Raw genomic sequence first — 24,805 nt, 5'->3', positions numbered from 1 at the left:
CTCTCCTTTTCCCTCTTCTCTCCTCTTGGCCATAGCCAGTCTCTCTCTCTTTCTACCTTTTCTCTCTTCTCTCCTCTTGGCCATAGCCAGTCTCTCTCTCTTTCTACCTTTTCTCTCCCCCCCCCCGCCTTTCTACAATAAAGCTCTTAAAACCATAGACTGTCTCTGTTCATCAAGGCCCGCTGTGCTTGGATGATGTGGATAGTCTTTCCCCTAAAGAGCCATGACTAATCTCCTGGCAGAAGGCCTTCCTGTGCTCCAGCCATGGACTGGACTAAAGACTCTTGCCTGTGTGGAAACCTCTTTCCCTCTGCCTTCTTCCTGTTGGGGCCCCTATTCTGTTCTCAGCTCTTCTGCCGTATCCAGCGTGGGATGCCGGAGACTGAGAACCTGGTACGGGGGCTGCTCCTTGTCCACCTCCCTGCTATGTGGGGTCAGTGGCTTCACACAGCCAGATGCCCACCCGGGGCCTTGTGGAAAGTGTCCAGCAGTCCTCCTGTGTCCATCTGCCCAGAGCACAGGAACTCTGGCCGGACACGGGCTCTCTCCCTCTCCCCTCTTCCCATACACCTGCCAGCGCCGCAACTATCCATCTTTGGTCGGAAGAGCAGGGCTTTAGAACTGGGGCAAGGGGCTCCTTTACTATCATCTGATTCAGGCTGTAGTCTGAATGTTTTGGTCTCCAACAGATATAATCACCAAGGATGTGTGTTTAGGAACTAACCTTAGGAGTTGATTATGTCATGGGGGTTCTCTCATGACATAATTCCTTATAAATGGATTATGGCTTTATAAAGTAGACCCAAGGCAAACTTTCTCCCTTCATGTAAACACACAAGGTGTTGTCTGTGAACCAGAAGATGGGAGTATTGTAGCAACCAAATCCACTAGCGCCATAGTTCTTGAGATTCCTGGTCTCCAAATCCATGTTTTCATCCCCCTGTGTTTTTAATAGCATCCCAGGTGGACCATGGAAACCTCCAATTTCCACAGATGCTCGGAACTAAGAACTGCAGGTCTGGAAAGACTGTTCAGTGGTTAAGAGCACTGGCTACTCTTCCAGAGGACCCAAATTCCACACTCACTCTACCATGTGTAACTCCAGTTTCAGGATCCAATGCCCTCTTCTGGCTTCTGCAGGTACCAGGCACACATGTGGTGCACTGACATACACCAGGAAAAACACTCAGACACATTTAAAACAAACAAGCTAACAACTGGGATATCAAGGCCCTGGCCAGGGCCAGTGTTCCTGGTAGAGGAGCCAGGCTTAGAACTTGCACTCCCTTGGCTGCTGTCAACAGCAGCATATGCAGATGCTGTCCCCTCTGGTAGAGGATGCTGCTCTGGAGAGTCTGTGACTTAAGATTGCTCCTTACGGGTAGAGAAGGGCGGGGGGGGGGGGATTAGTTTGGCCTTCTTTGATTTCTATGCCTGGTACCTACCTCCCTATTCCCGGAATAGTCACGAAGGATCCTTGTTTGGTATTTAACCCCACTGACCACCATTAACTGAGCAAGCCCTCCTCCTCGCCACCTTTTCTATATATTCTGAGCGTGAGATGCTGCTGAGGTTGGCAACACACCTGAAAAGTAGCTGCCCACAGTGCAGAGAATGTTATAGAATGAAACCCAGCATGTTTATGGAATGTGATGGAGTAGCCAATCACACTCGGGTGGGCTTTTCCTAGGACCCACAGACAGTTGTTGCAATGTGCAATATTTGCTTGACTTCCAATGGAGCAGGTGATCCATGGATGGTGAATCCCCGCCCCCTCCCACCCCCACCCCAGTGCAGCCATGAACCTGAAAATAATGAAGAGGCTCCATTGTCCCAGATCATTAGGATGCTATTTTGGATTATTATTTGCAGCCTGCTGGGTGGAGAGGAGACATTGATTTTTGCATCAAAGAAAATATTTGTTGTCTAGTATGGTTCTGAAATCCTCCCAACTCTCATGGGAGATAGCTGACTCTCCTCGAGGCCTGAGGTAAATGAGGAGCATAAGTATCTGATACAGAACTCCTTGAAGGTCACAGACTTCCAAAGATGTAGAAAAAAATTTGTTCCTTGATTCCTGCTGTACTGTTGAGTAATAAAATCTTGGGTTTTTAAAATTGTTATAGCCCTCATTATATTTGAAGATTAAAATAATATTTGTTTCTTATGGAAACTTTGGAAAGCATAAAACAAAAGATGAAATGAGAGCTCTCATGGCACTTGCTTGGAAGCACTTGAAAGGGTTCAGGGCAAGCTAAGTGTAGAACCATGAACCCCCCAAAACCAAACAAACTGAGACCCTCTGCTCAGTGTAGAGCCTTACACTCCCCAAACCAAACACACTGAGACCCAGTGTTCATGGTGTTCACCTCTACCCTTCCCATCTGAGAGAAAGATCAGGGGAGCTACAGATTGGTACACACACACATTATACAGATATAGAGATGTAGGTATACACATAACACACACACACACACACACACACACACACAGAGCTACATTGTAAAATAGCTTTGCAAACAAGTCTATGGCTGTGTGCTGCCTGCCTGTAGCTTAAGCATGTTCTTGTCATTAAACATGCTTCTTGCTTCCACAGGACAGTGACGCTGCCGCGCTGGTTGGGTGTTTGGAACATGTCCTGGGTTACACCTCTCTAGGTAAGTCAGCTTCTTCGGGCTCTGTGGTGACCTTTGCTGCTTCTATTAGAATGTCCAAGAAGTGGAAAGCTTTTGAGGAACTTTACAGACATCCTGACCAAATTCTGCATCTTAAAGAGGAGGAGTCTGAGGTCGACAGAGATCGAAGGGTCTCAGGTAACAGCTAACAAACTCAAGGAAGAAACCCTTATTATTATTACCAATGACCAGCCTTGAAGAATGAAATAAATGATATTTTGGTAGTCTTCTTTAACCAAGTGACAGCCTGGCAGTGCATAGTACATTTAAAGTCCCTGGAAGAGGGCTCTCCCTGCCCGGCTGGTCCTAGCAGAGCAGATTGCATTCAGTGAAGCTGAAAGGACTGTCACTCTGAAGGTCAGTCAGTTATTGGAAGAGATTTGGTCTGAAAAAACAAAGCTTGGAACGTCTTTAGTGTTGTCAGCCTCAGTAAGTGGGACTGTTGTGCTTCAAGGATAAAACCCTATTTTTTGGCTTCTGCTTTTTTTTTTTTAATCCAAAAAGCCCAGCTGTGATAACTTTCAGCATTAGACAATAGATTTTTCACACAGAGTTCTTAAAGAGCTGAGATGAAAATGACTGAGGTTTTTTTTCTTTTAAATTTTGAGTGACTGTTTTACAAATTTTAATTATAAAAACAAAAGCAATATCTTCAAAAGAGATGGCAAGAATATAGAGATCAACGATGGCATTTTTATGTGGGGGAAACAGTCCTCACTATCTGTCAGGAGTTTTCTGTATAATGTGCCTTTTTTCCAGCGTTTATACATCCCCACAAAGCCATAGTTACAGCGAAGCTCTGACTTTTCACTCGTGACCATCACCCTGGGAAGTGACTTCCTGCATATCAGCAATAGGTGTTAGAGGCATCTCGCTCCTAGGGATGGTCTAGAGGACAAGGAAGGCTTCCTTTGGCCAAGTCAATTTTTCTCTCTGTATCTCAGTTAGATGAGAAATGGTCCACGCAGGATTCTCAGGCAGGTTTTGGAATCGGGATGAACACTGAGCAGCGTGGGTCAGAAGCTGTGTTTTTCCAGAGACTCATACTGTGCCTGGTGAAGAAGAGAGCCCTAGCAGGCATTGTAAATTATTTTAGGAGCAATCAGATGTGAATCTTTTTAATTTACCAGCTGCGAACAAAATAGTTGCCCTCTTGTCTGTTTTACAAATTGGCTTTTCTACCTAAAATTGTGTCTTGACAAAGTCAGACTCCTCCACCAAAAAAAAAAAAAAAAAAAAAAAGTAACCTAGAATGTGTAGATGACTTCTAAGCTCCCTTCTAGGTTTTATATTTTTATAAAAATGAGCATCGGATGTGTGTGTGTGGCACTGATGTCTGCTTGGAGCCCTGCCAAAGTAACAGACAGGGATAAAGCTGATGTAAAGCTACAGAAGAAAGGAAGTATGAGGAAGGTACAGGGGAGTCCGAGATGTCAGAGAGCAAATGGATGAACAGGACAGAACTCTGAAAGCTATGTTTCTGAAATGTGTGTGGGAGGGAAGTGGGATTACACATTCGGTGTGGAGGACCAGCCCCACTGGTCCCACAGCACCTCAGAAAGACTCTGGATTTTAGCCTCAGCTACTCTGAGAGCAGGGTGTGGACGAAGAGAAGGATTGGTTGACACTGTGAATAAAGAACAATGAATTCCCACTCCTTCTCTTCCTAACTAACTTTGCCATGAAACCCTTCCCATGGCAACACACAAATCACTAGATTTTATTGGATAGGTCATTAAGTGACAGAGGCTCTGGGTTTGGGGACACCAAAGACACTCATCATTTACCCATATCACTGATGTGATGAAAACAGAAAGAAGTGAGCCTCAGTGTTGATTGCTAAAAACCCCATAGGCCACTTGAGGTACCTACTCCTTCCAAATACTGGAAGGGCCGTATGGGTCCATTCAGACCACATCACTCTGAGAGTGCGGCAGACGAGGCTCCCTGTGAGTGAATGTGGGCATCCTCCCAACAGAATGACCAAGAGCAGGCCTGCCAGTTGATAGTAATAAGTTTATGGAAAGAGCTTAATGTATGGGGATGGCTGTGAGCAGTCATGTGTTTGCTGTGGTTCAAACTCTGTCACTGAGCCCATCTCTCTAGCCTCATGTCACTCTTTAAGTGAACATCAGGACAACACATGTGCATACAGGCATCCCTGTGATATGCTGACTGCATTTCACACTCAGAAGTGAAATAGCTGCATTATAACCATTTTTAGTTCTTTGAGGCACTTCCATACTGTCCCTTCTAATAGCTACAGTAATTTACATAAATATACACAATTAAAATTATTGTCATCATCATCAAAGCATTATAAAGTAGATACCAGTTCTATTTCCTTTAGTGAACCTACTCTTAAGGCTGGAATAAGACATTTGGACAGCTTGATTACGAAGATTATAGTAAACTAAATGTTTGTTGGTTTGTTTGTTTGAGACAGGGTCACTCTATGTAGCCCTAGTTGTCCTGGAACTTGCTATGTAGATCAGGCAAGCCTCAAACTCACAATGATTGCCTAAACATCTTTTCAAAGCTACATTGTCAAAAAAAAAAAAAAATGACATAGACTGTGACGTTCTAATAGCCTGTTTCCAAATTTTCTGCTTGCCAGACTGAACAAGTTCCTCAGAGTTGGGTGTTCTTGAATTTGAGTACCCTGGCATCTGCAGAGAATAGTTATAGCTCATTACAGAGTTGGCCACAAATAAACTGCTGCACTGTTTGCCACCCAAAGCTACTTCTCATCTCTGGCAACTTCCTTGAGTGGTTATTCTTGTGTGTGTTAACTTATGGTGTGTGTAGTTGTAATGTGTGTGTTAGCTTACGAGGTGTTTAGGGGTTAACTTATGATGTCTGTGGTTGTGCATGTATGTTAGTGTGGTGGTTTGAATATGCTTGGCCCAGGGAGTTGCACTATTAGGAGGTGAGGCCTTGGAGGAAGTGTGTCTGCCTGGAACTCAGTCTTCTCCTGTTTGCCTTCAAAACAAGATGTAGAACTCTCAGCTCCTCCTGTGCCATGCCTGCCTAGGCACTGCCATGCTCTTGCCTTAATGGTAATAGACTGAACCTCTGCACCTGTAACCCAGCCCCAATTAAATCTTGTTCTTATGAGTTGCCTTGGTCACGGTGTCTGTTCATAGCAGTAAAACCCTAACTGAGACAGTTAGCTTATAGTGTGTGTCTCTACTGCTGTGATAAAACCCTGAGCAACAACAGCCCAGGGAGGGAGGGGCTGCATGTCCTGATCACAGTCTACACTGAGGGAAGCTGGGCAGGCACTCAGGCAAGAAAGGGTAGGAAACATGGAGAAAACTCCATGAGTGACTGAAGAGACAAGGTCGGCCAGGCAGACTTTGTCATCATCACAGAGTAGCTTCTTTGGTTCTCTCAACAGAATCACCAAGCCTATAATTATGATGGAAAATGTCTAGGTAGATAATTGTTACTCTTTTAAAAATCTATCTATTGCTACTGTGTGTGTTTGTGTGTGTGTGTGTGTGTGTGTGTGTGTGTGTGTGCATGTGTGTGTGTGTGTGTGTGGTGGTGGGCATGAGGACAATTTTGTGGTGACCGTTTTGTCTTTGCACCTTTAAGTGGGTTCTGGGGATCAAACTTAAATCTCCAGGCTTGTGAGGCAAGTAAGCGCCTTCGTCCTTTGAGCCATCTTACTGGCTTAAATTCTTCTTCATTTCCCCCAAACCATAGTTAGGGATAATATGAAGCCAAAATGTCAAACATTTGCAATAGTAAAGACTTTGTTATTGAGAAGAGAAAATTTAGAAATAACAAATAATTTGGGAAGGAAAACCCAGAGACACCTTGCAATGTTTTGTGGCAGCTTGTCCTCTTCTGGCTTTTGCAGAAACTCCAGGCTAGATGGTGCCACGTAGCTTCTGACTTAGCGTCTGTGCTGCAGCCTGTAGAGGGAGCAGGTGCCATACACCAAGCGAGTGTCCCTGCTGACTTCTCACTCATCCAGAGGACCTCAGCAGTGGCAGGGCCACACACAGCACGAGTGCCTGCCAGCAGAACCCAGGCCCTGTCTCTCCCCCAACCCCGACCCCCGTCCACCCAGATGAGTGATCAGCTGAGAATGGTCTTCCACACCACCCAGCTTAGGAGCGGAGGTGGAATGTGGACAGTGATTCAGTGATCTAGTAATGCCTCTGGGTCATCCAACAATGGCAGTTACTTGGGGACCTTCATGAGTCAGCTGGTTAACCTGGCTGGCTGAGATTCAGCGGCTGCTGGCTCCCAAGAGAGGATAGTAAGCTCTTCTTTTAGTAGCAATGAGATACCAATTACTTTTTTTCTTGAGACTATTTATGGTTAAGTCAGCAAAATAAATTTATCCAGTTATTTCAAAGTATTATGTATTAGGGTCTTGTAGAGAAACAGACCAAATAGTAAATTCATACATGCATACATATATACATACATACATACATACATATATACATACATACACACACAGAGACACTACATACGTACATGGATTTATTAAATTGGTTTACATGATTAGAGGCTGAATATTTCTGCAGAGAACCCAATAGTTTCTCAGTCCAAGAACCCAGAAGGATGTGGGACAGTGATATAGCACCATTCTAAAGTTGAAGGCCTGCAGTACCCTGAGGAGTTGTTGGGGTGAATCTGTATGAAAAGACTGAAGGAACTGGAGTCTCCACATGTGATGACAGCAGCAATAGACACCCTTGCTCAAGAAAAGTGGAGCTTGGGTGTTCCCGTGCCTGGGAACCCAGGTTCCCAACCTGTTGGATGCTGCTGCTCACATTCAGGGAGAGATTTCCCCTTTCCCTGAATCCCTTTGTTCTCTCACATACAGGTCCTTTCTGGAAATGCCAGACAACACCTAAAATGTGCTTACTCATCCCCTTAGCTTCTCTCAATTCAGTCATATCGACTATTGAGATTAACCATCACAGTGTTAGATTATTTAGTGTGAAAATGTAGAAATGTGCATAAAGATCTACACAACTAAAAATCATTTAATTTTGAAGCATGTTTGAGCTGTTTGTGGGCACAGAACCATTCTGGGTACATCAGGCCTGATGTCTCTGTGTTCATGGAGCTTCCAGATGGGTAGATATGTTGGTGCATCCAGACAGGATGCGGTGCACTCACAGTGAGAGGGTGGTAGAATGTACCCGTGTACTTCTCACAATGCTGATGGTATCAGACCCTTTAGATAGACATTCCGCCCCCCTCCCTGAGAGGGTCCAGCTCAGCAGGAGCCCAGGGGGCTATATTACTAACTACTCTTGGTGATTCTAGTCCAGGAACTATGCTTTGAGGACCACCAGAATTCAAAGCCAGGCACAGGCATGCTGTCATTGCTAGCTAAGACCTTCCAATGTGATCATTTTGGATACATTTGGATAAATTGAACAAAATTTTAATTAAAGTGCCACACATTCAGATTTTTATATTTACAACCTAGAAAGATATTTTCCTTTTTCACATATGCACTATACTAAATTGAAAGAATTAAAATACTTTGACTCAGAAACCTCTGTTTAGGAATTTATCTCAGAGTTATGTGTAAAAATAAACACACGCCAGTGTACTTTCCACAGAGTTATGTATAATAGTGGAGAACTGGGTTCAACAAATACTTATCAATAGTGGCCAATCAAAAGTTCTATGCAGAATAATGCCGTAGCTGCATCCTCATTGGCCAGAAAGGTGTGTCACAAAAACAATGAAGTATGCAAAGTTGTGTTTGATTCAGTTGCACATGCTCACCATAAAAATCCTAAAGTGTTCATTTCTTTCTCTGAACCTCTCACTTCCTCTGTGTCTTCTAACTTGTCTTCAGTGAACATGAAGGCCACCAGTGATCCTCTTCAGCTGACAGAGAGGGAGATGATGCCATGGTTTTTGTATGTTGGTCTTCAATCTAATGCAAACTTAATGCTTCAGAAAACCAGGGTTTGTTTCGAAGGCTGAGTGTCTCCACACTGGCAGAGTGGAATACCGAGCCCTCACACACTAGCTGTTGTCTGGTGGTGAGGTTACAGTTAGGCTTCCTCTCATCTCCCCCTGAGTGGTGCCCACATTTGATTACAGCACAGTGATCTAAAACCAGATATTTACCCTTCTCTTTTTATTGATACAGGCTGATCATAGAAGTCACTTCTAGTATATTCAAAAGGACATGAAAACTTCCAAAGCCCCAATCGAATGCTGTAATCTTCTGTAAGACTCAGTTGAAAGTTTGGAGTGGGAAGCAGCCATGTAGACTAGACAACTTACCCATTTTCTGCCTCCTGGTACTTCCCATTGCCCCTCTGAGATAAGAGAGGAGTTTGCTCTCCCAGCCTGACCTACTTTCCCTCCAACAACTTGATGTTGATGTAGACACTGGGGTGCTATTTGTTTTTGAGACAATCCTGGTTGCGGGTGCCCTAGGGATGAGAGAGGCAGTGTAAATTTTTCTTTGGCCTTTACCAACAATAATGTACACACATGTGTGCACAGAGAGAGACCTTTGTTTAATTTTTATCACAGTTCTAATAGATAGCTTTATTTGCATAGATGAAGAAACCCAGTCACAGAGTCAGGACCCCACTCACACACTCATCCATTGGATCCCAGGTGCCGTTAGAAAGCACTGGAGGTTGTTGTCACCTGGGTCATCTTTTCCCTTCCCCACCGTTGGCTCTGTCCCCAGACTTCTAATGAGGCTTGGCTTTGACACAGTTACTGCACCAGGGCTGCTGCTGACTTCCTTATATGATGGCTTCTATTCCCTGTCAATCCACATCATCTCTGAGAGAGCTGGAATGGGTACAGGGCCATCGTCATGGGCATACCATCCTTTCCACTCTTGCTTTTACTGTGTATTCAAGAAATCCCAAGACAGCAGTCTCCAGTCATCTCCTGCTTCACCCAATGTGCAGTGTTCAGGGGGTGGCTTCTACAGGAAGGAGCCTTTGACACAAAGTGGACTGGGTTGGATACTTATGTGTTAAGTGTCCTTGATCCTTGGGGCCACAAGAGCAAGGGACACAGGATGGGGCAGGGGGGAAGCTAATCAGTGCTGCAACCCTGACAAGCTACAGCCAAACTTGGGGGATGCTCTGGAAGCCCACTTGTCCTCAAAGACCTCAGGGCCAGATTTCTGCTTCTTCCATGACTAGTCATTAACCATGGGACACCTAGGAGGGCACAGTGTTAGTGAGGCAGCTTTATTCTTTATTTATAGAAAAGACCACCATTGGGGGCTGTGTACAGCTGAGGTAGCATATCCATCCCTACTCAAAGATGGAACTGAAGAATGCATTTCCTCCTTAGGGTAAGATAGCAAAGATAAGCAGCAGTCTACTCTGCCAATTTTAGGCAATTCTATTACCACCCTAAATTCACCATCAGCACAGGAAAAGCTCAAGGAAAAAAAAATACTCCCAAAGGTTGAGTCAGCTAATCCTCAGCAGAGGGGAACAGCTTTTATGGGGGCCCCTGCTGGTACATGGGCCTTCTTGAAATAAGCTCTTGGCTTGTGACCAGGGAGGGCAGAGGTGGTGTGGCAGATAAAATGTCTCACCCTCATTTCAGCCTTCTGAGGCTGAAGATCATTTGTTAGATGATCTGATTTTGCTTAGATTGGTATATCACATATATGGTGGATTAGAAGGAGTTCTCTGTTGAGACATCTTGACAATTGTGGCTCAAGCTTACACTTTTGTGCTTCTGACTCTGCAACTTTGAGGAAGTCTCACAGTTTCTCCTTACCTCAGTCTCCCCATTGGGAAAGGGAAGTTGTTTTGAGGCATTCAACAGCCACGACCAGCACAGCCCTGATGATTCTCCCACCCCTGGGGTCAAGGGTCGGCAAACTGTGGCCAGCAGACCAAACAGAGCTCACTGCCTGTTCTTGTCAATAAAATTTCCCTAGAACATAGCCATGTTCAATCTTGTACTTGTACTTAGGGCTGTATTCATGCAAGGACAGGAGAGTTGGATAAATATGACAGAGATTGTATGACCTGCAAATTCTGAAATGGTGTTTAGCTGTTTCTCTTCAGAAAAAAAAAAAAAGGTCTATGCATATTCCATCATTTCCCATTCCAAAGAGAAAAAGAAATAAGGGCCAGCAGGAGGAGGACAAGGTTTTACAGTCATCTGGGCAGAGCTGACGCCTGTCAAGCAACTGCTAATTTCTGGATATGCCTGGGGAACTTAAGAGGAAGCAGAGAGGGTTTAGGGAGGTTCTGTGCAAGTGTTCTAAGACACCGGAACACCAAAGGCAGTGCCAGCAAGGATTCCTGAGTAAACACTGTCCCTGAGATCTCCTCTGCAATACCCAAGCCTGCAGTGCCTGCACCCGCTCTTAGCTGCGGGGAGAGGGCCTCCAAGCATAGGCTCCTGTTTTGGGGACCTAGATCCCAAATGAGTAAAGGGAAATCTCAGAAGGAAGAAGGGAGAACCTCTCTTCTGGGAAACCGGCAGCACCATCAGGCTGTCACCCCTACAGGGAAGATAGTGTGAGGGAGCCCTTCCAGGGTGGGAGGAATCCTGACAATCCTGACATCAGCCTCTGCAGGCTCATGCCTCACCCTGCCCAATCTTTGTGTTTGTGGTTAACTGTCAAACCATCTCCGTAGGGTGTGGCAGGTGTCATCAGCCTCAACATTTTAAAGAGTCTTCGAGATGCTTTTCGCCTGCAATCAGGCAATGCTCAGGACACTTGTTAGCTCCGGCCATTTGTCCCTATGCACCTGGTTCCAGCTACAGCTCATTATCTGCCTTAGGGTTGGATAGTCTCTTCCATAATAAACTCTGTGTGTCCGGTACATAACGTCCTACACCTGTTCCCAGACTTGAGGGAAGGCGCTCAGCTAATGAAGTCACTTAACTATGAAATTAGGAAGCTGAGAGTCGGGGAGGTCGCCTGGGGCTAGGTAGCCTGGGGCTGGGTAGCTGGTGAATGGAGCTGGAGCAGCAGCTGCAGTCCCTGTGTGTGCCAGGACCTTCATTATGCTGTTCCGAATCCCCCAAACAGCATCATCATATGTATCGTATACAAACCTTGTACTTCAGGAAAATGATGGAGGCAAAACCAAAACAGAGGTCAGTCTGAATGAAGGAGGAGGGACAGGTTAGAGCTGAAGGAAGGAGGAGCGATAGGTTAGAGCTATCCTAAGAGGTTCTTGACATTGCAACTGCATCTGACACTTGTGTAGGCCTTCACAGACATGTGTTCTACATGCAGGAGACTGCTCTTGAAATCTGTCAGGAGAAAATTAATTGGACAGCATAGAAGTAAAGTTTTTTCCATTTTTAGAAAAAAAACCTTTAAGAAAGAACTTCAGGACTAAGGGTCCTCTGTGTGTGTGTGTGTGTGAGAGAGAGAGACAGAGAGAGAGAGAGAGAGAGAGAGAGAGAGAGAGAGAGATGCACCTACATGGAACTCCAGGTTTACGTGGGAGCCATACATTCAGGGTTTAATGACATCTTCTTTTGGGATGTGTGTTTTGTGTGTGAGAAATGGTGGGGCCATGAGCCATGCCAGAGTCTTACAAGTCTTGCTTAGATACTATCTCTCCTCACAGTTCACCTTTCTAGGAAGATAAGTTTGCCACCACCCACTCCCCAAACCCAGCCCAGTGGTCACTGTTACCATCTTCAAAGGGTTTGGGTGTGGGTAGATCAGAGTCAGGGACTAGAGGGACTCTTGGACCTCTCTGAATGTCACCAATTCCAGAGGAAAGGGGGCATTAACTATTTAGTTTAAAAAGAGTAAAATTTAATAGGAAAAATAAGTAAGTCAGATACCACCATCAGCCCAGAGAGTGCTGAGAAGGAAGAAATCCGCTCTAGCTTGCTTTCTGACTGAGTCTTGTGTAGCCAGTCACACTGGAGCTACGCCACGTACCTTGGTCTGAGAACCTTGCTATTCACCACACTCTCGTGACCAGTAGGTACTTACTAGAACTGTGTAACCCCCAACTCCTTCCAGACCTATCCCATATAAACCTGTATACTAAACAGGAGCTCTGGGCAAGCCACTTCAAATAAACATTGGGATTCAATGACTACTTAGAGGAGAGCTACATTATTTCTGACATGATTGTTAAATGTGTCATCTTTCTACCTGGCGTAAAGTCACCACTGTTCCCATCAGAGCGCAGGACAGAGGCTGAGAAGGCTGCCCGGTGAGAAACATGGCTAAGGACACTTGTTAGCTCCGGCTAACACCAAGCACCAAGCTTTGCCAACCCTGCAGCCTGATGTCTTTATTGCCCCCATCTCTGCCTCTGGACTTGAGGGCTGGCATCTCTCTCAGCAATGCTGAGAGTGGCCAGCTTGAAATAACCCACAGCACTCTTGGAAATTGCTTTGACCTTTAGCTACATAAGCCTTCAGGACTTGGCAGCCCTCTCCCTGAGAGGGGAAAGCAGCTTACCTCTCAGTCTTGGCAGAACTGAGTTTTAAATCTCACCTGGAACATACTTGTGATACATTTCGGTGACTTTTCAGGTTCAGGCAAGACATACACTTCTGTGACGTGTACAAGCCTTTGTCTTTCTTAGTCCAAGCTTTCTTAGTCCTAGGGGCAAGTGTCTGTCCTGTCCCAGGCTAGTGGGAAGATGAGAGCTGACAGCAGCTGCTGGGGCATAGGAAGAAGAGAGGCAACCATCAGTTAGCATCATTCATGCCTATAACATGAAGCCACAAGGTCAGATACCAGGAGGACAGATAGGCCATTTCATTAATTCGAATGTGCCCCTTTCAAAAGTTCATGCCTCGAGATCCAATAATCCCGTATCCAGGGATCTACCCTGAGGAAAGAGCAGGGCCTCAAAAAGTTATGCAAGATAAATGTCATCTCGACAAAAATCTATAAAAACAGGAAGTTCAGAGCAGAGCCCATGCCCTCAGGGTCTACCCAAAAGAAAGATATATATGGAAAGAAACTAGAATTTACATTTAATATTTTTGCATTTTAAAATATGAAGGAAAATAGTCTTGCTACTATATAAAGCATCAGTTGGTCCTTGCTTCCTTAAGTGGCCCCCGAATCAGTCATATTTATGTGATTCTCTGAGGAAAGAGCAGGAATTTCACAGCTTGGGTCTTTACATGGATGTAAGTGATAACTGAGTATATGCACACAGAGCTTTCCCAATGGGTGAGCAGCATCATGGAGGTCTTCCCCAGTAAACAGTGTCTCCCCCAGCTCCATGAAGGGGAAGTAGCAGTGCTGATTGTGGAGCTCCACTCTGCATGCACAGAGTCCTCGCCAGTGATCCTGGTTCAGCTTCTTAACTTTTATTTTTATGTATCTGGCCTGTCAGCATGGATGTTTGTGTACCACTTTCATGCCTGCATGCCCACAGAAGCCAGAAGAGGATGTTTGATTCCCTGGAACTGGAGTTACACACGGTTGTGAGTCGCCATGTAGGTTGCTGGGATTTGCGCTTAGTCCTCTGTAAGAGCAGCTAGCTGTAAGATGGCTTAACCACCAAGTCCAGTTCCTGTGTTCAGTTTCTTAATGGAAAGTCATACTGTCCCAGGGTCTCCCAACTCTAAAGTGTTCTAAGGGCCTCTGAGGTCTCTCAGGAAGAAGTGTCCCAGCAGAGTCCATGCTAGCTCCCCTTTCCTCAAGAGCTCGTCACCTTTGCGCCAGCTCTGACCTTCTCCTCCATGCTGCGTGAGGCACCCATCAGCACTCAGCTTTTCTGTACAAAGAGCTAAGGGCTAAGCATGGGGCTGAGATGCAGGGAGAGGCACTCTTCTCAGCAGACATCCCTGTTAGTTAAAGGAATATCACATCTGTCAAGAGAAACTGGCCCAAAGCTCCCCAGAATTTTGGCTCTATAGATCGATAGTTTTCTAATGTAAAAACCCCTCTTTGAAATACTAAAACTGGTTTTAAACAGTCTTTTCTGAGAGAGGTTTCATTGTTGGAATCGTTGTGCATCTCAAAACCATAAAAAAAAAAACCCTCATGTCATTTGCAAAAATCTTGTTAATGTGCATGTGATAATTAAATTCATCTCTAATTGATGTAGCATCACCTGTGGCAAGGGTGGATTATTAGCGTTGCTTCTCCGATTGCCCTTGAATGTCACCTTGGGTGTATAGGAATGCTGATGAAGTCAATAAGGGATATGCATTGATTATTTTTCCAGACACAAAGACCATTACCAATGCAGTGACCGACATGTCTCCTGGACCAATGGTTTTCAACAGTGCAGTGGCTCGGACCAAGATGAAGCGCATGAAGGAGTAAGTAGCGTGCTGCCTGCCTCCAAAGTGATGGTAGAGGACCAACCATTTGATCTGATCATGTGATCTTGTCTTAGTTCCCTTAGGTGTCATAACTAAGTGCCCGATGATTGGATAATTTCTAAACAGTAAAAAGTCATTTTTCATAACTGTGGGAATTGGGAAGACAAAGATCACAGTGGTAGAACTTCCTTGTCTGGTGATAACTGGATAACTCTATTTCCACGATGGTACCTTATCACTTCATTCTCTCATGGTGATTGGCAGAAAGGCAGAGGCGCTATGTGGAACACCCTTTATAAAGGCCGTAATTTCTGTGTTGCTCACAGTCAGCTATTGGATGGAACACAGGGCCCCCAATGGAGGAGCTAGAGAAAGTACCCAAGGAGCTAAAGGGGTCTGCAACCCTATAGGTGGAACAACAATATGAACTCACCAGTACCCCCAGAGCTCGTGTCTCTAGCTGCATTTGTAGCAGAAGATGGCCTAGTCGGCCATCATTGGGAAGAGAGGCCCCTTGGTCTTGCAAACTTTATATGCCCCAGTCCAGGGGAACACCAGGGTCAAGAAGTGGGAGTGGATGGGTAGGGGAGTGGTGGTGGGGTATGGGGGACTTTTGGGATAGCATTTGAAATGTAAATGAAGAAAATACCTAATAAAAATAAAATTAAAATAAAAAATCCTTAATTTCACTTACCAGGAGGAACCTCCAAGGTGTTATCCCCTCCAGCCGAGGCACTGTGAAAGTAGAAGTGTTAAGTACTTAGCCGAGGCACTGTGAAAGTAGAAGTGTTAAGTACTTAGCCGAGGCACTGTGAAAGTAGAAGTGTTAAGTTCTTGCAAAGCAGTGAGCAACAGGCCTGTGATAGACTTTTCCAAAGGAAAGAAAGCTAAAGAAGACAGGGTAACGTTCCCCAAGTAATCCCAAACCCAAGAAGACAAAAAGTAAAGTGTGTGTGTGTGTGTGTGTGTTCCTGTAACGTTCCCCAAGTAATCCCAAACCCGAGAAGACAAAAAGTAAAGTGTGTGTGTGTGTGTATGTGTGTGTGTGTGTGTGTTCCTGTAATGTTCCCCAAGTAATCCCAAACCCAAGAAGACAAAAAGTAAAGTGTGTGTGTGTGTGTGTGTGTGTGTGTTCCTCAAGCCCCATCTTCTCTATTTTTTGAGGTAGGTATCGCTGGCCTGCAGCTCCCTGTTTGGGTTAAGCTGCTTAGACAATGGGTCCCAGAATCTCCCTGTCTCCAGCTCCCCAGTGCTGGGTTTTAAGATCCTCATGCTCGAAAGGTAATCTATACTCACTAACTGAACTGTTTTCCCAGTCCCATAAAAGTAAATCTCGAGGCTTAAGAATAATCTTATAACTCCCTTATCCCATCTTTAAGACACAGCAGGATGGCAAGTCCCATGCTACTCTCAGAAGCTGGGGTCTCATCTCCATCCTTCCCAGACTGGCTTCACATGCTGGAAACTCTATGGGAGTTCTGCTAGATACTGCTTTATCAGGAGTCATCTGTAGTAGTCCTACCCCTGAGACCATTCTCTGCCTGGACTTGGAGGCTCTCCAGGACATACTGAATCTAGGTGGGGATGGCTATGGCCCCTCTCCACAGATCTTATACTCTGTGTACCTGAAGACTTAGCATTGCACAGGCCCTGCCAGAAGTTACAGCGTGTTCCTACCAGAGCAGCGGTTTAAGCTACAGCTAAGTCTACTTGAGCCTCAAAACATTGTGCCCAAATACATGAATCAGAAACTTGAGTTAGTACCGGCCAGTAAGCCTGAAGTTGCATGAGATCTGGGCTTCTCCTACAAGACTGTCATCCCTCACAGACCTGGTACTCTGTGGTAATGGCATACCCTGGAGGATCTCTATGGTGCCTTGGGGATCATTCTTCCATTGTTGTGGTGAGTAATATTCAGCTTCGTTGTATTCAGACGAACCTCACCAAACACTTGTTTGAATATACAATTGGCATTCTTTCTGAAACATGCTTTTGTGTTGTTTACATGATCACACTGAGAAATGTCATTTTAAGCTCACTTTTCTCTTCTTACACTTTGCTATAAGCAGTCACAAGGAAGCATGCCTCGGTCTGTGCACTTTGTCTAGAGATTTCTTCTTCCAAATATGCATTTCCATCATCAGCAAACTTTCTTCCATCTATTGAACTTGAAGGTGGACAGGATTCAGCCAAGTGCTTTGCCACCTTATGGTGAGGATGGCTTTTCCTCCAGTTCCTATAACAGCTTCCTTCTGGGTTGGCATCAGAGCAGCTCTCACCATTCATCTCTACTCGGTGTTCTTGTTCACGACCACTTAGTCAAGCTCTGAACAACCTGAGGATCTTCCAGATCTCTTCTTCTTGTCCTTCATCAGAATAGCACTAGCCTCTACCTGTTGTGCCATCCCAAAGCCACATCCACAGATTTAGGTATTTGCTATGTGACACTTCCAGGAAACAAATTCTATCTTAGACCTTTTGTGTTTCTGTAGAAAATTACCTGAAACTGGGTAATTTGTAAATAGATCAATTTATTATAAAGGGTGGAAATCTGAGACACTAACGTGTTTAGTGTCTGGTGAGGGGTCAGCTACTGCTTCCCAGATGGCACCTCAAGTGCAGTGTACTCATGTGGCAGGAGGGACAGAATGGGGAAAAGGAGAGGAGGGGTCCTAGCCAGTTCCCTCTAACCATTCTATGAACTTGACAAACCTCTTCATGACAGTTGAATTTTTACAACGTGATTGGATCTCAAACGGCTCCAGTTCTTCAAATGGTGGCATTGGAGTTGATATTCACTGTGCATTTTGGGGGAACACAACACTGAAACAGATGATACTTCAATGGCCTCCACAGCAAAACTATATGCAGAGCTAGATGGGGGTCAAGGATGCTAACCAGGGTAGGTCTGGGTCTCCATCCTGAGCGCCTGGGACAGATTCTGTGGCAAGAAAGAATTGCTTCACCTCCTGGTCTTGCTGCTCCCATACATCCACATCTATGGGTCAGAGCCCATGGAATATGTAGGAAATGTGTTTAGGCTTTGTGAGCTTACAGTTACTGCTACAACTATTCAGCTCGGGTGTTATAACACAAAAGCAACCATGGGCAGTGTGCTAATAATTAGTCATGCCTGTAACTCCAAACAACATCAATTTGAGACTGAAATGTTAATTTTGTATAATTTTCAGACCTCTCAGAGATTGTTCTTTTTTTTTTTTTTTTTTCTTTTTATGGTACTATGATTGAGTTCAGGGCCTGAGCATGTTTGGGCAAGAGCTCTGGCAGTAATTTTTTTTTAAACCACTCAATTATAAAGACAGTTCCTAACTCACAAGATGCACAAGCGTGAGAGGGTGTGGATGTTGCCTGTGGACTGTGTTTAGATGGCCCATACTATGGATACTCCAACTCAGACGTTTCCCTATCACCTAAATGAATTGTTAGAGAAGGAGAGGGAGAATCGTGTCCCAATCAGATTGCTTATGAATTGCCCTCAAAATATACTGTATTATCCAGGCCATTGTTTGAAGTAAATACATGTCTTAGTCAGGGTTTCTATTCCTGCACAAACATCATGACCAAGAAGCAAGTTGGTGAATAAAGGGTTTATTCAGCTTACACTTCCATGTTGCTGTTCATCACCAAAGGACGTCACGACTGGAATTCAAGCAGGGCAGGAAGCAGGAGCTGATGCAGAGGCCATGGGGGGATGTTACTTACTGGCTTGCTTCCTCTGGCTTGCTCAGCTTGCTTTCTTATAGAACCCAAGACTACCAGCCCAGGGATGGCACTACCCCCAACGAGCCCTCCCCCCTTGATCACTAATTGAGAAAAATGCCTTACAGTTGGATCTCATGGAGGCATTTTCTCAACTGAAACTCCTTTCTCTATGATCACTCCAGTCTGTGTCAAGTTGACATGCAAAACCAGCCAGTATAATAAATACATCACTTAAAATTATCACCAAATAATGCTGTGAGCATGCTTAGATGCTCATTGTGAATTCTGCCTATACCAGGATGCTCACAGAGTAACACAGTTACCATAACAACAAGTGAGTCCCAGGAACTGGAAGTGGGGGCTTGGGGCTTATTTTCACATCTTTTCCTACCTCCATCTCTCCTGATGAGGAAGAAGTAAAAGATTACTAATTTTTCAGTTGGTGGTCTTTAAAGAAAGAACAATAGCTGACTTATTTCACTCCTGAACATTAGTGTGGCCATGAGGGCTTTTTGTTTCTATTTAACTCTTCATTACTTTTGCCATGTGCATAACCTCCCATTACCTAGAACAATATAAAATGCTTTAAATAATTTAAATCAAAGAGGCTTTGCCAAATTGAACTGACCAATGTGCATTGTAGTTATTTTTTTTTTTACTGGTAATTTGTTTTCTTCCTTAGTTGTTTGTTTGTTTACAGTATATTGTGATTATATTCTTTTCTCTCCTCTAATTCTTTCCAAATCCTCCCCATCTACATACCCATCCAACTTCAAGTGTTTTCTCTCTCTCTCTCTCTCTCTCTCTCTCTCAGAAAACATAAAAATAAGTCAAAATGAAAAAAATATCAAAACCAAAATTACACACACACACACACAGAGTCCATTTGTGGTGGTCAGCATGGGGCCAGCCCTGGAGTGTGGTTCATACACCCAGTGACACTCCATTGGGGAAAACTGATTTCCCCTTTCCCACAGGTACCGATTGCAAACAGCTTCTTGGTTAAAGGTGGTACTTTGTGTACTTTGCCTTCTCTGTGCTGGGACCTTGTCTTCTTTATTTCTTGACTAAATATGACCAAGTTTGTGGCTTTTTAATTTGAACCAATGCACTTCAGTTTTCTCCCACTTGGATGGGACTGATCTTTTGGGGTAAGGAAAAAAAATAAAACCTATGGTCCCCTTGTAATCCATGTCAAAAAGCACTATACCATTCTAGAAAAAAAGAAAATGAAAGAAGGGAGGAAGGAAGGAAGGAAGGAAGGAAGGAAGGAAGGAAGGAAGGAAGGAAGGAAGGAAGGAAGGGAGACAGACAAACAGAGACAGAGTTGAGGCGGCAGAGCTGTGCATCTTCTGCGAATGCTGTTTATCCAGATTCTCAGACTCAGGACCCAGTGAGAGGAGTCCTGCTGTCCCTCACTGCAGTGATGCACATGCTCATTGTGCAGGTGTCAACTCTGAAAACCCAGAAAAGAGCAAGGAATGTCAATCCGAGGAGAAGCCGCCCATCAGCGGATACAATCAAGTTCTTGGCTTTACTATAACAGGAAGTTTTCTAAGACATTTGCTGAGTGGGTTTCTTTCTTTGCATTTGTTGTTATTGTTGTCATTATTTTTGTTGAGACAGGGTCTCACTTCATACCCCAGGTTGGCCTGAAACTCACTGTTCCCCTGCTTTCATCTCCTTAGTGATGAGATTATAGGCATGGACCACCATACTGGCTCTGGGAAGTTATTTTTTCAGCGTCAACTTCCTGGTCTGCACAGTGGTAGCATTCTTTCTGCAGCTGAATCCTTGGAGGACTCAGGATGGAGGTGAATGTGTAGAAGGGTTTGGGGGGGTGCTCCTGAGATTGACACATGTTCCTTAAAAAAAAAGGAAGTGCGCTGTTTGTGAAGAAATGCGTGTGTGTGTTTGTGCATGGGTCTACAGGTGCCACCTTTTGTCTGTGGAGGTCCGGGGACAACTTTCAGAATTCAGTCCTTTTCTTCCACATTATTGAGGTGTAGGAGCTTTTCGTTTCTGCCAAGCTTTGCACTCCATCTTTATCCTACTAGCGCCAGATGATTCTCCCATCTCTGCTTCCCATCTCTCTATGGGGATGCTGGGGTTACAGATGTGCTGGGGTTACAGATTTTCTGGGGTTACAGATGTGCTACCCCATTCAGCTTTATTCCTGGTTCTGTGGGGTCACACTCAGGCCACCAGGCTGCACTCACAGGGTGAGTGTTTTTATCCACTGAGCCATTGTCTTCCCGGCTCATGGCTTCCTGCTGATCTGGACCCAGGCCAGGATCGGACATGGCATTCAGCTGTCATGACTGACATTTATGATGGAGCTGTTCTTAAGTCATCCTTTGTCCTCGTGACCTTGCTAATGTATGACAGTCTTGTAAGATGTCCCTCATTTGTCTTGTGGTTCCTTATTACTGGACTCAGGCTAAGCATTTTGGTGGTATCCTATGTACTCAATTCTGTGAGCCCATGTGAAATGTAAGCTTTTTAATTCTGGAAAGTTGAAGACTATATAAAAACCATCCAGTATAAATCACCCCTTCACCAAGAATCAGCAACCCCAGCGATCCTCAATTCATGGCCGATTTTGTTTTTTCTACATTTCATCAATTCTTCCTTGTTGAGTTAAAGGTTTATTGTAACTTCTACTTATTTATTTCAATTTTTATCCATTAATATTTTCAGTAAATTGAGTGTTCTGTGTTGGGGATAGACAGTACATAGATTTCCACATTTGTACCGGTACCTACAAAGACATTGGAATGTTGGAAGAAAAACGAGAAATCAGTATGGATGTCATTTTGCTGAACAAGTCTATCCAAAGAAATTGCTACTTACAGATAGATGCATGCATCCATGAGTGGTTAGATGCATGGCTGGGTGGGATCCTCTGTGGTTTGAGAAATTAGCTACAACCCCTATAGTAGGTCAGGTTTCTAAATGTTGTTGAGAAGACCATTTTTATCACCATAAGCTAATTTCAGTCCTGGATCTAGGCTACATTTGGATGTGAGAACGTATGCCCTGTGGATTAACAGCAGGTCAGAGATCATCTCTAAGGAGAGTGGCACACTGTCACCAACAGAAGGCTCCTTTGACTCACACAGGCTAAAAGCAAGAAGACCGGCTCATTCCACCTGAACAGACAATTCTCTTAGACTTGGCTTTCCACATCTAGTGGCCTCATTAGTGTCTCAGACCTTATAACAGCATCAGCATCTCCTGGAGGCTTGTGACAAACTCAGGCCATCTGGCATTGCCACTCCTGCATCAGAACTTGCCTTGTATCAAACTAGAGAATCATAACACATCAAAGTTGGAGAAGCATTGACCTGAGACCCTCACCCTGAGGAGATGTTTCCTGCCAATGAAGAGTCATAATAAAAGCCAAATGACACGTAAATTATATTCATAGTAATATGTTTGTTATAATACTCAAATTTTAGGACTTGTTTTGCATTTATTATAATAAGGAAAATGTTTAATTGATACACAGTGAAGCCTACCGCCCCTTTAACATATGGTTCTGAGGTTTGGCAATAGCATTACTTTTATTTATGTGAAGTATGGAATCTCATTGGCATTCACACTTCGAAGTACATACTTCCATCAGATTTGACAGCACAATCAAGAGTAAGGAGCAGTTCATCTTCTCCTAAATTCTCTAATGGTGCCCTTGTGTGGGTTACATCCTTCCATCACACCTTGTCCCTGGCAACCCCCATCTGTCTTCTCTCTGTGTCTGTATTTCCTTTCCTAAAATGTCACATAACTAGAGTTACCGTTAGTTACACTATAGACCGTGAGTGTGACTAGGATTGTGAATGTAGACCTAGTTGAAGAATTTGGCTGTGTTAGATCCTGAGTTCCTCTATCACCCTCCCCCCCCTTTGAATAATCATAAGGAGAAGCAAGTTTTGAGTTAGTTCCTGGCATCTCGATAGCATTTGTGACTAACGTGTCTAGTCCTAAGAGTGTCCTGTTGAAGGGACTTGACACCTAGAGAATTCCGAGGCTAAACTTCTAGTTTAACCACTAAATATTTGTCAGGTTCTTATGATTGTTGAGAGAAATATCTTAATTAGGGTTTCATTGCTGTGAAGAGACATCGTGACCACTGCAACTCTTACAAAGGAAAACATTTCATTGGAACTGGCTTATAGTTTCAGAGGTTTAGTCCATTACTGTCATGGTGAGAGCATGGTGGTATGCAGGCAGACATGGTCTGGAAAAGAAGCTGAGAGTTCTACATCTTGATTCACAGGCAGCAGGAAACTTGTGTGCCACACTGGGCATAGCTTGAGCATATAAGAAGACCTCAAAGCCCACTTCCACAGTGACACACTCCCACAGTGACACACAAGACCACATCTAATAGAGCCATTCCCTATGGGCCAAGCATTCAAACACATGACTCTATGGGAGCCATTCTTATTCAAACCACCAGGTCTGAATAAGACCTGTCATATTTTTGTCTGTATTTCCAGACAAAAAGAACACAGGCAGGCCTTAGTGCCTAGGCATGATAGAAGTAGCTTCCACTGTCATAATCAAGTGAGATTTCTGGGGACTAGATCTGCCCTATTAAGACTCAACCTGATAATAGGAAGCCATGGAGGAGACCTGAGGATCTGAGCTGGGCAGAGACAGACACCTTGCTTTTTTGAGACAAGGTCTCTCACTGAACCTGGAGCTCATCAGGATAGACTGGGTGCCCAGAAAGCTCCAGAGATCATCTTGTCTGTGACCCCCCCCCCCCCAACCGTGGGTTTGCGAGTGGCTGGGGATTGGAATCCAGTTCTCCATGCTTGCAGAGCAAGCACTTCCCTGATTGAGCCATCTCCCCAGCCTCTCATATATAGTCTCTGTTGAAGATGAGAGGCTGCCCAGTGCTCTGATGTGTTGAATAGATGTAAGCACAGCTGGTATGGTGTGTGCACTTTCCAGTGCTCCATGCTGTGTCCTCTTCCTCTTGTGTGTCATCGCCAGATGGCAGTAGGTCTTAAGTCTGCTGAGTGCTGGGAGTGGGGGGGGGGGGACACCTGTGAGAAAAGAAGGGAGAGAGAGGCGGGGAGAGACTATGAATACATTTCTGCCAGTTTCATTGTTGAATTTGCCTGTCAACCATTTGAGATGATAGCTTACTAAGGTCAGAAAACAGCTTTGGCAGAGAGGGCTAAAGTCAACTCTTTAGAGGCTGCAGGAGGCACGAGAAGGTTCCAGAAGCAACACTGAGGTCAAATGCAGTAATTGGCTCAGTCTTAAGTAGCAAGTCTTCGGACTTGCATGTTGCTTAAAATCGTTCCTTTGCTTTCAATCACAAGAAGGCCTTAACAGAAGAAGGTTACATGGTAGGTGAGAAGCCCATGGCCTTTGCTGTCCTTCTCAGTAGCTTGATACAAAACTCATAGCACAGTGGCAATGGCTTATACGAATCATGGCTGAGCAGTATGCTTGTTAAGGAGATGTTTTCCCCAAGGAGGACACGAGGTTTGCCCTGGTGTCAGTTCAGGTTCTGAGTCAAACCAAAGCTGCTGCAGCAGTGGGATGTGAATGGCAGTGGGATGTGAAGGAGGGCTTGCTCTGGACACTTTCCTCTGTGTGGGGAGTTTACTAAGCCAGATACCTGCTCTTGCAAGCCGCTCTTGCCTCATGTTTATGAAGTGGGCAGGCCACCTTGTTTTGACAACAATGAAGTGGTATTCACAAAGGTTCTAAAACTTCCCCACTGTCTGACATCTCAGGAGTAGCCAGGCTATATATATCAAGATGTCTGAGAGCCTAAAACCCAGTGTTGGTAAGCATGCCCAAGGGGAGATGGGAGCAGGGCTGGCTGGTGCAGAAGTCCAGGTCCTTCAGGAATCCTAGGGAGCCTTGTTATTGCCACAGGAATTTTATGTACCTGGAAGCACTCCTGAGCCTCTACACTCTAACCTGGTCGTCACTGACAGGTGGTGGAAGGAAAGGGCAAGTGGAAAGTCATCATGAAGCAGGCAGCCAGGACCAGTCTTTCTGTTCTCAAATCCCATTCCTGTCTACCTGCTTCTCTGTATCAGTACAGATTTTGATAACATCTCATTTGTTAACTCTCTCTCTCTCTCTCTCTCTCTCTCTCTCTCTCTCTCTCTCTC

At 44.7% G+C, this 24,805-nt stretch overlaps 1 protein-coding gene across 3 annotated transcripts in view; it reads left to right on the top strand.

Annotated features, from left to right (window-relative positions):
* The window catches only part of Nek11 (NIMA related kinase 11), a 226,816-nt gene that overhangs the window by 166,982 nt on the left and 35,029 nt on the right, over nt 1–24,805 (top strand). For all 3 annotated transcript variants that reach the window (XM_021171347.2, XM_021171349.2, XM_021171348.2), the window contains 2 exons: nt 2,597–2,657; nt 14,837–14,933. In XM_021171347.2, the coding sequence (XP_021027006.1) occupies nt 2,597–2,657; nt 14,837–14,933 (158 nt within the window). The remainder of the gene's footprint in view (nt 1–2,596; nt 2,658–14,836; nt 14,934–24,805) is intronic.

This window comes from Mus caroli, chromosome 9 (assembly GCF_900094665.2).
Source record: "Mus caroli chromosome 9, CAROLI_EIJ_v1.1, whole genome shotgun sequence".
NCBI lineage: Eukaryota > Metazoa > Chordata > Mammalia > Rodentia > Muridae > Mus > Mus caroli.
This window is presented reverse-complemented; position numbering and strand designations above follow the sequence as displayed.